Source organism: Archocentrus centrarchus, chromosome 14 (genome assembly GCF_007364275.1).
Source record: "Archocentrus centrarchus isolate MPI-CPG fArcCen1 chromosome 14, fArcCen1, whole genome shotgun sequence".
Lineage (NCBI taxonomy): Eukaryota > Metazoa > Chordata > Actinopteri > Cichliformes > Cichlidae > Archocentrus > Archocentrus centrarchus.
The window spans coordinates 12,590,827-12,606,907 of record NC_044359.1 but is presented as its reverse complement, the minus strand read 5'-3'; the positions used below and the strand labels follow the sequence as shown (position 1 = coordinate 12,606,907).

Below are 16,081 nucleotides of genomic sequence, written 5' to 3'. Positions count from 1 at the left end.
TCACTCTTCTCAAATTTACCCATCTCCCTCCTCTGTCTTTGTCTGTGGTCCGGCTGTCACACCTACAGTGCAGGCTCTTCAACAGTGTGGCAGCCTGGAGACGTCCTGTTTAAAACACACCAGTTTGAGACCATTAAACCTTTTCCCCTATAGGAATAAAAATGTAATTTCTATAGTCAAGAAAATGAATGGGTTCTGCATTACAGAGTGTGATGATGCAGAATCTACATCATCACCAACAGCCAATGAGAGAAGACGCTGAGTTGCTTAGCAACATAACCCATACAAACAACTCACTTGTGTCTGCTGTGTTTACCTGGCAGGCCAAGCTTTGCCAGTTTCCTACTGATATTAGTGCTCTAGTTAAGCGCTGTCTCATTGCGGTTCTCTGTGTGATGGCTAAAATTGTGATGTGCGAGCCGTTTGAACTCTACAATCTCCTTAACCAGTGCCGCTGTGTGTCCAGACTGGCAGAGATCAACTACCTCTGTTTGATTGGTAAGAGAGTAACACACTGTTACCTCTGTGTTAATCTTTGTCACCACTTCCCACTGCTTAGAGGTCTATGGCTGCCTTTCAGTCCTATGACTATTAGAGAGTGTGCTTGTCTGTGGGTATAGGTGTTACAGTAAAAGCTTTTTGTTTCTTACATGTGCAGCTTTACATTTTCCTGTTGTGTTTAATGATTGGAAATTAAGTGCATGCTTTCTTTTGTTTATTTCTGCATTTTTTTTCCTCTCTCATGCTTATATTACAGTGTTTCTCGATCACTTTGATGCAGGAACTTCATTCTCACCACTCTTAAAGCAGTTCTCAAAACAATTAAGACACTTCTCATAACACAGACTGAACTGTGCAAAAGACATTAAAAATAAAACTTTATCACTTTATGTGTCAAAACATGGAAAATCAGACTTGGAAAACAAATGGTTTCATGCTTTTATCAAAATTTTGCTGAGTAGTGCAAAAATGTGTTCATACACAAAAAAAATGAATTGTGAATGATTTATTTGAAATGCCATCTCCTTCATTCGGCTGCTCCCTTTAGGGGTCACCACAGCACATCATCTGCCTCCATCTCACCCTGTCCCAGCATCCTCCTGTCACACCAACCCTCTCCACATTCTCCTTCACTACACCCATGATTCGCCTCTGTGGTCCTCCTCCTTGTTCTTTAATACATATTTGAGAAACATTTGATTTGAAACACAGGTGCAGTGTTGGACAGTAATCAGGTAAGTGAGAGATCTGTACATCTGACCGACAAAGGCACAAACTGTTTTGATGAGTTGTGAGATTCTGATGAGAAACGCATCAACACAATACCAAGAAACTTACTAATCTCAAGCCTAGTCTTCATGCAGCTACTTGCAGTGGGTATTTATGCACTAAAAACCACCAGAGCGAGAAAGACAACTGCATGAACAGCGACCCCCTCAAGTCCAGGGATGTGCCCCCGAGACAACTGCTCTAACTGTTTTCACTGCAGCACTACCAAGAATTCATGAACGAATCCCAAAGGAGAAACATTCCTTCATCCTACCAGGAAAAGCTCCAATTCTAAACTGTGCACACCAGATAATACCCTCATTGTGGCATTAAATCACCAACAATCTTAAGGAGGAGGGGGGGGGGGGGGGGGGGGGGGGGGGGGGTGACGCTTTTCTCCTGACTGCATTTTTAATGGACTCACAGTTGATATTCATACTTTGGGAGTATATTAAAAAATGTTGAAGATAAAATGTTATAAAACCAACTATATCACATTACACACATTGATGATTTGTGAGATTCTGATGAGAAACACATCAACACAATAACAAAATGTCTTCAATAGTGCAGCATGTGTAGAAACAGCAGTGGTGACAGAGGCTATGTTAGTGGGGAAATGTGTTACTGATCTGAGAACTGCATCAAAGCGATCAAGGTAAACTGTTTTATATGCTGTTCTGTTTATACCTTTATTTCATTTTTTATGGTGATTAAATGTAAAATATTGAGTTAAATGTAACAAAACTTGCTATATCGACATATTTTTCATTTTATTCAATTCCAATTTTAGTTGTAACTTGAGTATTATTTGCTTCTGTTCTAGATGCTAGTGAAGCCCAAGATTACTACAGAAGTCACATCATAACTGCTAAAAATGCTAAAATGGTATGGCTGTCATTGGGTCCACAGTTAATGTCTGTCTGTATAAATTAATACAAGTCTGACTATTGTAAAGCCAGATGCTGTGGTGATATCATAAACATATGAAAACATGAAGTAAGAAAACTGGTGCTGAAATGTCTGAGCTGTGTGATGAGGGCAGGTTCGTGAGATGCTGCTATTCTATTCCTTTCAGACATCTAATACAGTTCAAGCTTGTGTGTGTTGTATTTTTGTTTCTCAAACACCAGATTTCAGGTTAAGGATTTTTCATGTGTGTGTTTGTGTGAAAGCACAGAGGTCAAACAATAAAGTGTTTCTGTATATTACAAGTACTGCAGGAGCTTTATATCCACATACTTCAATGCTTTCTCTAAACTTTTGCACATAACTGTACTAAAGCTTTCCAGCTGACTTTTTTCCAGGACTCAAAGGGAGCTTTCCTTCTTCCAGAGTTGGTGGAGGTTGACAGTATGCAGCATGTGGTGGTCTATGACAGCAGCACAAGCTGTACACAAGAGCAAGGTTAGAATGGTATCAGACATCTCTTCAAAGCACATCCATTAATATTTTACTTTATTACTTTATGCACTTTATTTGCATTGTTGTGCCAGAGGAAAGCAAGTACATTCCTGCCCCCCCCCCCCCCCCCCCCCCCAAACTCCCTTGTTTGTATTTCAGTCCCTAAAGTGATGTTTATTGCTGCTCTCTGTGTGATTACAGGCAGAGCAGTCGGTTGTGCCCAAGTCCTCGCTAAGGCTAGCCTCAATCCAGTCCACATAGTGAGAGGAGGCTTTCATAGGTTCTCAGCTCTATACCCTTTCTTAAGGACTGAGAAAATACTTAACACCATCATGGTAAAACCCTCCAAAAACACACACATTCCTACCATTTTTCTTTAAAGCCCTTATGCAGCTTAGGATTGTTGGGGGTCTGGAGCCTGTCCCAGCTGTCGTAGAGTAAGAGTGGGGTACACCCTGGCACAGGATAGGGTCAAAAAATGATTCATGTTCAGGATTTCTGTACAGCTCTCCCATCTATATTCATTAATTGCCAAATTACACATGTGTTGTGATATAATGTGGCATTAGGCCAGTGTTTAGAGTTTAGGAGCTACAGGGCGGTTTCTCATTCATATCCAGTGACAATGAGTTCAATCACTGCCTAAAAAATATAAAACAAGGTCAGAGAGGTAATAATTGTTGCACTGGTTAGCACCGTCGCCTCATAGCAATAAGATTCCTGTTCACACCTGCTGATGTTCCTCTTTTCCCCAGGTACTCCAATTCTCTTCCACAGTCCAAACACGTGTTAGGTTACCTGGTGATTCTAAATAGGCCATCAGTGTGGATGTGGCAGTGAGTGGTTCTGTCTCTCTGCATTAGCCCTGTGACAGCTGAGATAGATTCCAGTCCCCTTGCAGTGCTAAGCAGTTAAGAGAATTGATGTAATTTATTATATGGACTATCTCAGGAGCTGGAAAACCTGAAGATTTACCCAGTGGAGATCATAGCGGGACTGCTGTACATGGGTGACCAGAAGCAAGGCATGGACACCACTGTCCTCAAAGACCTGAAAATCGATGCTATCGTCAGCATCTCAGAGAGTAACGCTCTGGAGTAAGGAAGGGCTGAATATTAAGTATTAGAGAAAATAATTAACATATTGCATCACTGATGGTGAATTTGTGACTCTTTTGAATTCTTTTAAATCTAGGTCCACAAAGGGGAACCAGGCCTTCCTTAACATCCCTGTGGCTGACTCAGTGGTGTCTGATTTATATTCAAGCTTTGAAAGGATCTGTAGTTTTGTTAGTAAGTTGTGCCTGTACTTTAATTAACAAGCAGAAGAAGATGGATGGGTGGATATTCTATGATCTTACTTTTAGTTTCCTTCATAGTAGATGGAAAGATGGAAACCTTTTGGATTTGGGGTGTCTGGAGTTCTTCAGTTGGACAAACTGAAGCATGAGAGTATAGACATAAATAATAAATTCAGTTGGGTTTCTCAGCTCAGGTTAAACTTCAAGATCTCAAACTATGTGAAATTGATTGCATATGACTCAAAACTCAGAACTTCAAGTGTAAAGTTAATCCACTGAATAATTTTTAAAAACCAAATGATTTCATATACATTGGAGATTGTATGCAATATGCAGTGCAATTCATCCTCCATAGGTTTTGTTTCTTTTTTGTTTTGTTGCTATAAATAGCTATAAATATAAAAACAGGTGCTGCGGAGGACTCTCTTTCTCTCCATCTCCTGTGTTCAGGTTCACACATCACCGTGGGGTCTCGTGTCCTGATAGTTTCCAGGCAAGGCAGGAGCCGCTGCAGCGCAGTGACCGTTGCATTTCTCATACATTACTTCAAATACACACTGAAGGCAAGTGGGTTTCATTCAGTTTAGAGTGAGTGTGTGCACAAAGTGTGTGTCTTCTAAGGGTCTCAAAACGCTGAGATGAAGTGTTTACATACAAAAATCTCTAGACATGGACGCAACCAACAAAGATATACCCCATTCATAAACTTCAGACATGTCAGGGTGTTTGAATTTTTGGCAGAGCCACCTGGCTGTTTCCCCTTTGCTATCAGTCACTGAATCATTTGACAGAAAGTAAATATGTTTATGTAAATACGTAAGGACTGAACTCAATTATGGAAAAAAAGCAGTGCATAATGTTGGTTTGACTTTTTCAGGAGGCCTGGATGTATATGTTCAAATGTAAACCCATCGCGAGGCCAAACACAGGGTTTCTGCAGCAGCTGTCCGACTGGGAGCTTCACACTTTGGGAACAAAACAGACTGATTTATCTGAACATTATTTTTAACAAATAAAGCAACAGTTGCACTGATCTGTTATCTGAACTCTGTATCAGGCATGCTGCTCATATAATGTATGAATTATCTTATACGTCCACATTAACTGCAAGTAAGTTTAACTTCAAAGGACCTTAGTTCTTAAATTAAGGTACAAATTCAGGAGTTCAAAAGTAGCCATAGATTGATTGGTTTAGATAAATGCACTGACTTTAAGAATACGTATATGTAAGCTGGAATAGTTCTCCAGGGATTTTTTTTTAGTGGGAGGTGATCTTTTAAATTGATCCAAAGCAATGAAAGCCACCAATTTTCACTTTAATGACAAAATTTAGGTTGTAAATTCAGGGATCATTTTCAAGTTTTATTTCCCTTTAAAACTGCTCATTGAAATAGTCCAGAAATGGTTATTAAGAAAACGTTAATTTTTCTATTTCATTAATTTAACAATTGTTGATTTATGTCCTTAAATGGCCCTGCCAGAGGTAACAATTCACACTTCACCCTGTGTACAGAGTTGCATAACCTCAGCTCTAAAAATACAGGCCACAGGCCAAGTGGTAAGCAGCTGGTTGCCCTGTATTTTACTTTACCGGTAAAGGTAGCTTGTTTGTAGAGTCTGAACCGAGTAATAACATTTATGCTAAACGCTGCGTTTCTCTATACATAGCTAGGGTCAGGGGATGGTTTGGGGTTACGTGGCCAAACGCGGCTTATCAGCTTGGCTCATGCGGTCTGTGGTTTGGATGAATAAAAGAAGCGATCGTATTGCCTGAGAGGCAAAATTCAAGGCACGTTTCCTGATATGACGTTAGAGCTGACTGGCTGATGAGAGAAACTGAAATACCAGCCTGACATCTGATTGGACAAACTGGTTACAAGGGTGTGATAAACCGGATGTAGCATGAAAAATAAAAGCATACAAAGTGTAATCCTTGAAATTATTTGAAGTGTTTTCAGTTTTTCTCAAGTCAGTGTAGTCACAGCAGTACAACACTATACCGAAGTACTACTATATACTATATTTCCTGATTTTAAAAAAAAGGCATATAGGAAATTAATTAATATGCCATAGTTAAAATGCAGCATACAGCAGCAATGCAATTATTGCAATTACACATCAAACTAAACAAATTTCAGTAAAGATAATGGACTTACAAATTATGGCTTTTTATGTCAAAATTATATCCTATCGAGACAGGAAGATACATTCGTAATTATATTTAATAAATGTAAATTTTATTAAATACTGGGGACGCTAAATACTTTGAGACCTTTATTGTGAAAGCGCTTGGAGGAAGCAACCGTTGTTTAGCTGTTCAGCTTTGTCGCAGACTAATGGTACAACTGTTGCTCAGTCGAGTCTGATTATTGACCAACTCCGAGAGGTTTCCTTATGCCAGAGTGGAAAAATGTTTAGTCCAGCTGGTTTATCGGAGTGTTTGCGCGAATGGGAGGATTTAGAGAAGGACTACCAACAAATTCAGGTAAGTAAACGGTGTGCCCACCCCTGTTACCCCTGCCCGGGTAAGCTAGCGGTCGGGGGTAGGTCGGGGAAATGTGGGGCTCGCCTTCAGCAGCTCAAGATAACTACTAGTAAACAGCAGCCAAGAGATACAGAAAATGTCAGTGAAACCTAAGCTACATTCCTGCGAGGACAGCAGCCTGTTTTTCTCTGTGACAGCTGCCACACTGTGACAGGAAGAACCTCGAGGCCACGGGTGTTGCTTTGTTGTTATCGCTGACAGACGAAAGCCGTTACACTACACATACATTGATATAGGTATCCGGTTAGTAACCGGATATAGACGTGCTACTGTTGTGTGTTTATCCACAAAAGAGTTCTTAAAATGTGACTAAATAGCAGCGATTAAAATGCTGATGTCAGCTTTGGGAAGTGCTGGATACTCACGGAGGATGTGTTCAGATCCTAACCCGGCATCAATATAAGGCAGAAAAACTCCATTCGGGAAGTACCTTTAAAACTGAATTTTAGGATGAGTAAAACACACTAACAGCTACATGTCTAATTTCAGTGAATGTTAATATAACTGGGTGTTATTTGAGTATTCATTTTATACTACTGGAGTACATTTTAATTGCAAGATATTGATGCAAGTACGTATAATTTAGTAACTAATTAAATATTTTACCTTTTTAAGTCCCCACAAACGCACTGGCCAGTGTTGTGCCAAAAACTGATTTCTGAAGTGTGTGTGTGTGTGTGTGTGTGTGTGTGTGTGTGTGTGTGTGTGTGTTTTGTGTGTGTGTGTGTGTGTGTTTTGTGTAATGTCTTTGCTTAAATGGGTAAATAGACTGTAGTCTGAAAGGCTTGTATATTAAATGAAAGAAATCACATGTTTTGCAAGTATCTTTATGGCGCTCTATATTATAATCAATACGGTCCTTTTTGGCCACTAAGAATATCTTTTTATAGAGTTGTGATGTTATATTTGTTGCCATTTCCTCTGCCCTCGTAGCCAGATCTGTCTTTTTTTTTTTTCTAAAGGCATTTTAATGTCAACGACACTTTTTTCGCAGATAAATAAAGAATATATATAAACGTCAATTTGCCAGATGTGAATGCAGCTTCTGTCTTGTGACAGTAATGTTGTTAAATGGTCAAAATGACTTACTGTTTTTCATGAGAGATATGTTTGACATGTGTTTGACAGATTATAAGCCAAATAGTCATTTACAACCGTTTAAATGTAGCCGATCTTTTTTTTTTTTTTTTGTCAGAACTGTAAGATCACTGTTTACCTCGTGAAACGTCTTCATAAATTTACTCTGGAGGAGGCTGTAAAACTTTGTCAAAAGAGTTCAAAAAGAGTTGATGGGTGAGAGAAGCTCACTTCTGTCCGATGACAGCGATACTGAGGTGAGTCGTTGAGGACTTCTCTGTCGGTAACCGCTGCTGCTGTTGGCCCGGGCTGCTGAAACTTTCTTTGAGGTGGAGCTAACGTTGTGGACGAGTCGGACACTTAGCAGACAAACTCTCATATGATGTGAGAATGAAATCAAACTGTTTATGAGTGGAAAGTGTTATTCTGATGAATCTGATCAGAAGAGGATTATTGTGTCAGCTTTTTTTTTTCTGAGGAATGTTGTTGTGTTGCATTGAGTTTTAGCAGTGAAACAGTAACAGACCTCTCAGGTGATCTGTGGCTGACACTGATCAGTTGATCATCAGTTTTTTTTTTTTTTTACTCAATTGTCATTTGTTTTCTACTCAAATGTGACTTTTATGTCCATTAAAAGTAAATTTTTTGTTATTGTTTGCAAAAAATGAAGAAGTTCTAAGAAATTTGTTTGTGAACCGAATCATGTTTTGTGTACTGAACTGATATGTTTTGTGTGTAAATTAATAATATTCAAAGTAACTGCTGCCTACAACTGTTAATTCTCTGTAAATATACATGATTTTCCCTCAAATACAGGAGAGACCGTTTCTATATGATTCTGATAGCTCAGTTTTGGGTATTTGCTATGATATGATGAGAATAATGCTTGCTTTTCTCAAGATTGGACACGACTGGAACTGTTATTATCTTTATGTTGGGTTACATGAAGCCAGAGGCTGAAAATGTATTCCTGTTTCCAGCTTTTCCAGAATCAGTTGAAGCGGTGACTGAGAAATTGTTTGGTATGGACCGGTCATGTGGTAGCTGACATTTTAACCACTTTATCAGACCGGTTACCAGTCCCTACAAAAAGCTAGAAGTAAACTTGTACAAAGGTATAAGTGCATGAGTGAATGTGCTTAGTTACATTCCTCTATTGTTGCTGCTATACAAGAGGCTGTGAATACAAAGTGCTTGCTTATTGTAGCAGAGTACTTTGGAACCAAAGCATCACCCGCTGTAGATGTCAAAATATGATCACCGTTAAAATTCAGGTAACTCTGCAGTGCTTCAACTGTGATAACAGGTCACATGCCTCGAGGAAAACAATATAATTATGTCCAATTTGACCTACTTCTAATATATAGTTAAATATTAAGGTACAATAACATTTTTAAATTCTTTGGGACCAAGAGGGTGTTTATTAGTTTATGATTTAAAATATCAATGAAATGGCAAGAGCCCATTCACAACAAATCCACAATTATTTACATGATAACCCATTTACCAATCTACATTACAGGCTTTAAAGACAAACGTGCAGCAGCATCAGAGGATGACTCCACCAGCTGAGCATTATTGTGAAAGCTTTGGTGGCTTTTCCCTTCTTGTGTCCTCACAGGTTTCATCATAGTGGAAACTTTTACCATACATTTTTATTTGATCTTCTGGTTTTTTGTTTTTTTTTTTTTAAACCCCAGGACACCCATCGTCTATATAAACAGAAACTCGAGGAAGTGACCAAACTGCAGGACAGTTGCTCCAGCGCTATTGCACGTCAGAGGAAGAAACTGAAAGAGCTCACCGCATCGCTAGAAGAGTGAGTATTGATGAAACACTGAGAAATGAAATGAGAGAAAATGACTCGAAATATGCATCTAATGGTTTTATAAAAAGCTTATGTGTCATCAGCTCATTCAGGATACAGATTGTTACTGAGACATAAAATTCACTGAGCAGGGGTTGATTCCAGCTTCTGGTCCTGGTTGTTTTCCTGGTTGCAGTGTATATGAGCTGAGGGAGAGTTGTTTTTTTTTTTTGTTTGTTTTACTGCAGTTTAATCAGCATTCCCAACTTGAACATAAGATTAGTAACATGTTTTATGAAATGTATTTTAAAAGTTAAGTAACAGCTATATTCCACTATACTTTACAAAATGTGTACTTCAGATACTGAGGATTCATGATTCAGAAATTCAAAGTTAATAGGTGAAACATTTGATATGATACTGCTAAACTTGGAGAGTCTTTTTTTTTTTTTTGGCCTCACTTGGCAAAAAGGCAGCGCGGTGGTTAGCACTGTCGCCTTGGCTCGGGCCTCTCTGTGTGGAGTTTGAATGTTCCCCTCGTGCTTGCGTGGGATTTCTTCGGGTACTCCGGTTTCGTCCCGCAGTCCAAAGACATGCAGTTACTGGGGTTAGGCTAATTGGTGATTCTAAATTGCCCATAGGTATGAATGGTTGTCTCTCTCTGTGTTAGCCCTGCAGCAGGCTGGTGACCTGTACAGGGTGTACGCTGCCTCTCGCTCTATGACAGCTGGGATAGGCTCCAGCCCCTCTGCAACCCTGAACAGGATAAGCAGAAGAGAATGGCAAAAATTCAATAATAACCTTTCAGCATATTGTAAATCATGTGATCTGAGAGGAAACTAGACTCCTGCACCCCCTCTGAGATCTCAAAATCTAGCCTATGATAGGAGGCTTTGGCATAAAAAAGTGACCTAATAAATGTTTTTTGCTCTTATGCACACGAGTAAGTCCTATTGTTTTTGTTTTTTTTGGTTTTTTTTTCCACCATTAGATGCAAAGCAAATTCTTCAACAGCCAAATTAAGCCCAAAGGAGGTGGATGCCATCGCGGAAATCAAGGACTCCATTAAAGACAGAACTCATAATTTCTTTGAGATGGAAGCATTTCTCCCAAAGAAGAATGGGTATGATTCTGAATTTGGATCTGTTGTGTGTATCTAGATGAAAACGATAAAATGCAGCAATTTTTTTTTTTTTCCCTTTTACATAATGGAAAGGAACAAGGAGTTGTGCCCGTACAGTCGACGAGTTTCAGGCTTAGAGAGATGAGACGAGACGTTTACCATTTTAAAAAACATTTATTAAAATATGTTATTTGAGCACATTTTGAATAACTGATGCCTTTTCCTGTTCAGGTTATATCTCAGTCTTGTTCTAGGAAATGTCAATGTAACACTCCTCAACAAACAGGCAAAGTAAGTCGCTCATTTTCTTCTTTCCAGCCCAAAAATGTCTCTTAAAGTGCGTCCGAGTCGACACCAAGTTAACAATCGTTTCTGTTGTTTCACCAAACAGATTCGCCTACAAAGATGAATATGAGAAATTTAAACTGGTCCTCACCGTCATCCTCTTCGTATTTTCTTTCACGTGTCGCTTTTTGTTAAGCTACAGGTACGATCTCCCTGCACTTTATTACTCTTTCTTTTTTGAGTTTATGTTCATGAAACTTGTGGATGAGGTTATGAACTCTCTAAGTGTTTCAGCCCTGGGTAAATATTGAAATATTGGCAGATATTTGCAGCAGCCAGCAGTAAATGTTTGATTACTTGCCAATACAGCCACAGGTCCCATGTTGATGTTTAAAGGAACATACTCATCAGTGTTTTTGTTATTCCAGGGTCCTCGATGCCCTGTTCAATTTCCTGTTGGTGTGGTACTACTGCACACTCACCATCCGGGAGAGTATCCTCATCAGCAACGGCTCAAGGTCTGTAGCCATTTTACTGTCTCTGCCACCTCTATTTTTATTATAATAGGAACTGGTCATGTAAAGTCTTTGTAATAAAGCAGGGCACTGTGAACAAGCACAAAGCCTCATTCTTGAGCCCTCCAGTAACTACTGTATGTGACTACAGGGTTCTAGCCAGAAAAAAATTTCAGCCCAGCCCATGTGTGTTGGGGGAGTGGGGGCTAATGCTAATTAGCTTGCTAATGCTAAACGCTAAATCCTGTGCCAGCTTGCTAATTCAGTGATGGTGAACAGTTGGATAATATTATGGATGTAATATTCTGTGATAATGGGTTGGTCCTACGGGTCATTCGAGGCACCTGAATCTGATTGGACCATGTGACTTGATAACAATAGGCAGGGTGACTCTCTGAACATAAGATGCATTTACCTGCAGCTATTGTTAATAAACATTCCTTAAGCAACACGTCAGTGTGTTATCCTTGTGAGTCTACGAAGACAAGAAACAAGACAAGCTCTTGGGATTTTATGTTTATTGGAAACCCAGAATTATCCTTTGAGATCCCATTTTTCTCTACTTCCCCCTCGGTTTTACGCTGTTTGCCCCACAAAATCAAGGGTGAACATCATGTGTTTACATTGTGAATGAAACTGGCTGTGCCCTGTGGTAGGTTGCAAATTGCAATGAATTAATACTATAGTGCAGCAACCTGCTTGCTAATTGCAGTGATAGAACAGTTCCAATAGTGAACCGGTGAAATTCTCAGCTCGGTGTAAGGCGACCTCACCATGGCGCACCGCTGGGTGATCAGCTGCAGGCTAGAACCCTGGACTATTTATAATTTCTTTGGTATTTTTTGGTTCATTATCATTCATCATATGAATGTATTCTGTATATGAACATTTTTATGATATTTCCTTGCTTGTTGGTATCCCGTACTTGATTCTTCAATGTCAAATCTTCCTTGTTGTTTTAGGATCAAAGGCTGGTGGGTTTTCCATCACTATGTGTCTACGTTCTTGTCTGGAGTCATGCTCACTTGGTGAGGGATGTTTCCCACTTTTATCACAGTTTTATAAAAATATTAGAATATAATGACTTCAGTATTGGATCCCTGCTATCTAAATACTTTCTGAGGGGGTGCGCTCTATTTTAAACAAATGTCATCTTTGTTCGCAGGCCTGAGGGGGCTCTCTACCAGATGTTTAGAAACCAGTTCCTAAGCTACTGTCTATACCAAAGTAAGCGATTGCTCCAGTTCCACCCCACATGCTTGCACTATCAGTAATCAAGTGATTTTTGGCTTGCAGCCTCTCAAAATGAAACAGAATCTACTTAGCAGAACAATGTTTTTTTTTTCTTTGCATATTTCAATTAAAGGACTCATTAAGGCCCAAATTAACTGGTAATTTACAGCAAATGCAATCAAACACTAGGAAAAAAAACAAAGAAAAGTGTATGTTTAAGCTTGTGTGAGGAATATTTTATCTTCCTTATCCATTCAATCATCCTGTGGGCATCCGATTCCCGTGATGAGAAACACCATAAAAGCTATATCTGTCTCTTTTGTGTTAATGTGCTGGAGGCCGAATATGAAGTATGAGATTCTGTATAAAGAAAGGTTAGATCAAGCAGTTGGTATGTGGAAATGAATGTACTTTAATACAGCATTTTGTACTAAGAGGGTATTATATATGCACAAGGCTGGTTGCAACAGGCATCTGCACAGATACAGAAATGTAATAAATCTATTAGTTTATATTTGAAAACTTTGAACAGGAAAGCCATGATCCTTGAATGCACTCATTTTGACCTGTTTCCTGCATATGTGTCCTCCTTAAAATGTGGTGGTAAACTGTTAGTACTATTCGAATTACACATCTGTTTGTCTGTAGCAAATAACACACAGTTGTAACACTGATATCTCAGCCAACAGTGAAGTCATACTTCTCTTTTTTGCAGGCTTTGTCCAGTTCCTCCAGTACTACTATCAAAGTGGCTGTTTGTACAGACTCAGAGCACTGGGAGAGAGACATAACATGGACCTTACAGTCGGTGAGTGCACCAGCTTATCATTTTATACTTCTAGCTGAACAACTCTGAAATAATGCAAGCCAAGGAAGAAGAAACATTAATACTGTGTGTAGCACACAAGGAGATAAATCATGATATATTTGCCTGGCTGATCTTGCCATCGTACAGAATGATATGGGTATGGCTGAAGTTTATTTTTTAACCCTTTATGACCTACAATAGAACAGGTCCGCCAGGCCATATCTTTACATTTTTACATGCTGTAGTGCCATTTTTTTGGAATATTTCAATTTTCTATACATCAATAGAATGTTTATATCCCAAATTTTCAAAATATGTATGAAAGAAATCCATAGTACCTACAGAAATTAGCTAAAAAGTCCAATAACCCACAAAAAAATTGAAAATCGTTTATTTTTACATATTTTTCTAGATACAGAAAAGCCATAGCTGTATTCTTCAAAATTGTAAATGAGAAAAAGATGCACAGAGGCCTTTCAAACCACAGAAAATAAATTTTGAGTCTGTTCATAACTTCATTTGTAAGATACACTCATTTTATAAACTGTAGGAAAAACGGGGAAAAAATGAATACTGTGCAGAATTTGCAAAAAGACAGCATGTGCATCAAAATAAACTACTTTCAATAGTGTAATCAAAGTTCTAAGTGTCTCTGGAACATATACAGGAAGGTATAAAGTCAAACATGCAGTGGTTTCTGTTGTGCCAGGCCTAGGAGAATAAAACTACATTTCCCGGCAAGAATATGAGTGATTCGCGGGAAAATGACGTCCCCTGTTGCTGCAGGTAGTAGCTTGCGTGAAATCATGTGATAGTTCGTGTGACAACGTGATGACGGACAGTCCAATGTAGGAAGTGTTGTTAGCAGCTAATGAAAACAATGACTGCAAGGATTATAATGTATTGTTTGCGCTTTATATGCAATTTTACACGATTTTTGCAAACCTGTTGGAGGAAGGATATAGCGCTCTGGGGACATATTGAATGCATGATATGTAAGTGTAAATTCTCTGGTTTTATATACAAAAAGAATTACTGCTCTCTCTTATTTGGTTGCAGTTCAAGCTCATTATAAAAAATGCGCATGCAAATGAGGACACCGGCCGGCACAAAGAGGTTAATAAATTAAAAAAAAAATAAAAGCTTGCTGGCTGTAACAGATAACTTGGCAGTCATGTCTGGATCCTAAAAAGCGAACGTGGAAGTGTCTGAAATGCTAACACACAGTGTTGCATCTAGAAACCAAGAAGTTAGTCACGGTGGGAACTTCCATCATTTTATACAGTCTGAAGTCCAGATCTGTGTTTTCCAGCTGCTGCAGCTGTTCGGCCTGTTCACATGTAAAGTGCTTCACTCAGCACATACAACATGCTGATCACCTTTCTGTCATTGATTTGCTTGTGGCATTTTTAAATCTCAGCATCTTATGTGCATATGCAGATTTTATTTTATCTTACACACATGCATCATTTCAGTGCAGGAGGAATATCCTCTGATAGCAACATATTAAGTCTGTCTCATCTGAGGGCCTCTCTTCTGTCCTTTCTTCATGTTCAGAGGGTTTCCAGTCCTGGATGTGGAGAGGCTTGACCTTCCTCCTTCCCTTTTTGTTCTTCTATCATGTGAGTGGCTCCTCTTAATATTCTGACCTCTTTATTAGATTTGTTTCTTTTTTTAATAGGGGTTAGAAAATCGTTTAAAAATACCAATTTAGAAAATTATTGCAGGAGAATGTTTGGAGGGGGGGGGTGTGTTGGACATTTTTGACTGTTTGTTCTGGTACAGTTTTGGCAGCTCTACAACAGCATAACACTCTTCAGGATGTTCCAGCTCCCAGAGTGTAAAGAATGGCAGGTTTGTTCATTAGACAGCTTCATGATTTTATAATGTATAACAAGCTTTTTTTTAAAAATGAATTCATAAAAAGAATTGACATGAATGCAGATCCATAAAAGCATATGTAAAGCTACATTTTCTGTATTTAGACTTTGGTGTGTTTGTTTTTATCCTGCTGTGATTTAGGTTTTGATGTGCGGCTGCTCTTACTTGGTGCTCTTCATGGGAAACGTCTTCACCACGCTGGCAGTGGTTTACCAGAAATACATGAACAATCAGGACAAGTCCAAAAGCATGTAAATACCTGATGAGATGGCAACGCCAAGAATCCATTCTATTCATGGAACGCTGAATTTACAAAATTATAACCACGTTAATCTTTTCTGTAAGAGCACTTTGCCTCAATTATTGTCCATGTGTTTACATATACTGCTGCTTCTATCAATGTGCATCTAATTTCAGGTCCTTTTCATTTCATTTTTTGCTAACTGTTGGTTAAAGTGTTACCATATTGACTTGTTTAAAAAAAACAAAGGAATCAGGTACTTTGTCGGTCTTACTCAGTTACACTGTGAGATTGTTGGATTATGTCTTGGTCTGACTTTTGTTGCTTGTTATTTACATCGTATTTATTTAGGAAAGTATAAAGTTTCTCACTCAGGAGCTGCTTTTTATCTTAGCCTCACACTGCTGAATAAAAAAAAAAAACCACCTCCTCCTTCGACATGTTTTTGGTTTCACTACTATGCAGGACTCATCACATACAGTGAAGTATTAACCCACCAATATGCTGCGTAAGATTAATTACTTTCTCTCTATACATATTTGCCTCCCATGTGTCTTCATTTTACCACGCCGTTTCTGACATACTTGTAAACA

General features: G+C 38.8%; 2 protein-coding genes across 4 annotated transcripts; both read left to right on the top strand.

The window, feature by feature from the left end:
• Window positions 1-245: 245 nt before the first annotated feature.
• Window positions 246-4,982, top strand: styxl1 (serine/threonine/tyrosine interacting-like 1). 3 transcript variants are annotated; one of them, XM_030747123.1, is made up of 8 exons: window positions 246-498; window positions 2,096-2,157; window positions 2,577-2,676; window positions 2,875-3,008; window positions 3,625-3,770; window positions 3,868-3,965; window positions 4,424-4,536; window positions 4,851-4,982. In XM_030747123.1, exons 1-8 carry the CDS (start codon window positions 246-248, stop codon window positions 4,980-4,982), a joined length of 1,038 nt encoding a protein of 345 aa, XP_030602983.1. The 3 variants fall into 3 exon arrangements, with proteins under 3 accessions (XP_030602983.1, XP_030602984.1, XP_030602986.1); XM_030747124.1 differs by having other exon boundaries at window positions 293-498; window positions 4,364-4,536; XM_030747126.1 differs by lacking the exon at window positions 2,096-2,157 and having other exon boundaries at window positions 293-498; window positions 2,605-2,676; window positions 4,364-4,536.
• A 459-nt stretch (window positions 4,983-5,441) lies between these two features.
• LOC115791958 (transmembrane protein 120A-like) lies at window positions 5,442-15,912 on the top strand. Its single transcript, XM_030746267.1, has 13 exons — window positions 5,442-5,456; window positions 6,273-6,458; window positions 9,296-9,414; window positions 10,394-10,525; window positions 10,757-10,816; window positions 10,917-11,012; window positions 11,239-11,328; window positions 12,288-12,353; window positions 12,491-12,552; window positions 13,274-13,366; window positions 14,924-14,988; window positions 15,152-15,220; window positions 15,389-15,912. The coding sequence occupies exons 1-13, from the start codon at window positions 5,442-5,444 to the stop codon at window positions 15,500-15,502; spliced, it is 1,167 nt and encodes a 388-aa protein (XP_030602127.1). The 3' UTR covers window positions 15,503-15,912.
• The last annotated feature ends 169 nt before the right edge of the window (window positions 15,913-16,081 follow it).

Excerpts from the sequence above, each read along its gene's own strand:
- styxl1 (XM_030747123.1), top strand. The coding sequence starts at position 246 with ATGAGAGAAGACGCTGAGTTGCTTAGCAACATAACCCATACAAACAAC. Across the intron at positions 499-2,095 it reads CAACTACCTCTGTTTGATTG|ATGCTAGTGAAGCCCAAGAT; the intron begins GTAAGAGAGTAA and ends CTTCTGTTCTAG. Across the intron at positions 3,966-4,423 it reads AAGGATCTGTAGTTTTGTTA|GTTCACACATCACCGTGGGG; the intron begins GTAAGTTGTGCC and ends TCCTGTGTTCAG.
- LOC115791958 (XM_030746267.1), top strand. Across the intron at positions 11,013-11,238 it reads CGCTTTTTGTTAAGCTACAG|GGTCCTCGATGCCCTGTTCA; the intron begins GTACGATCTCCC and ends TTGTTATTCCAG. Across the intron at positions 12,553-13,273 it reads AAGCTACTGTCTATACCAAA|GCTTTGTCCAGTTCCTCCAG; the intron begins GTAAGCGATTGC and ends TCTTTTTTGCAG.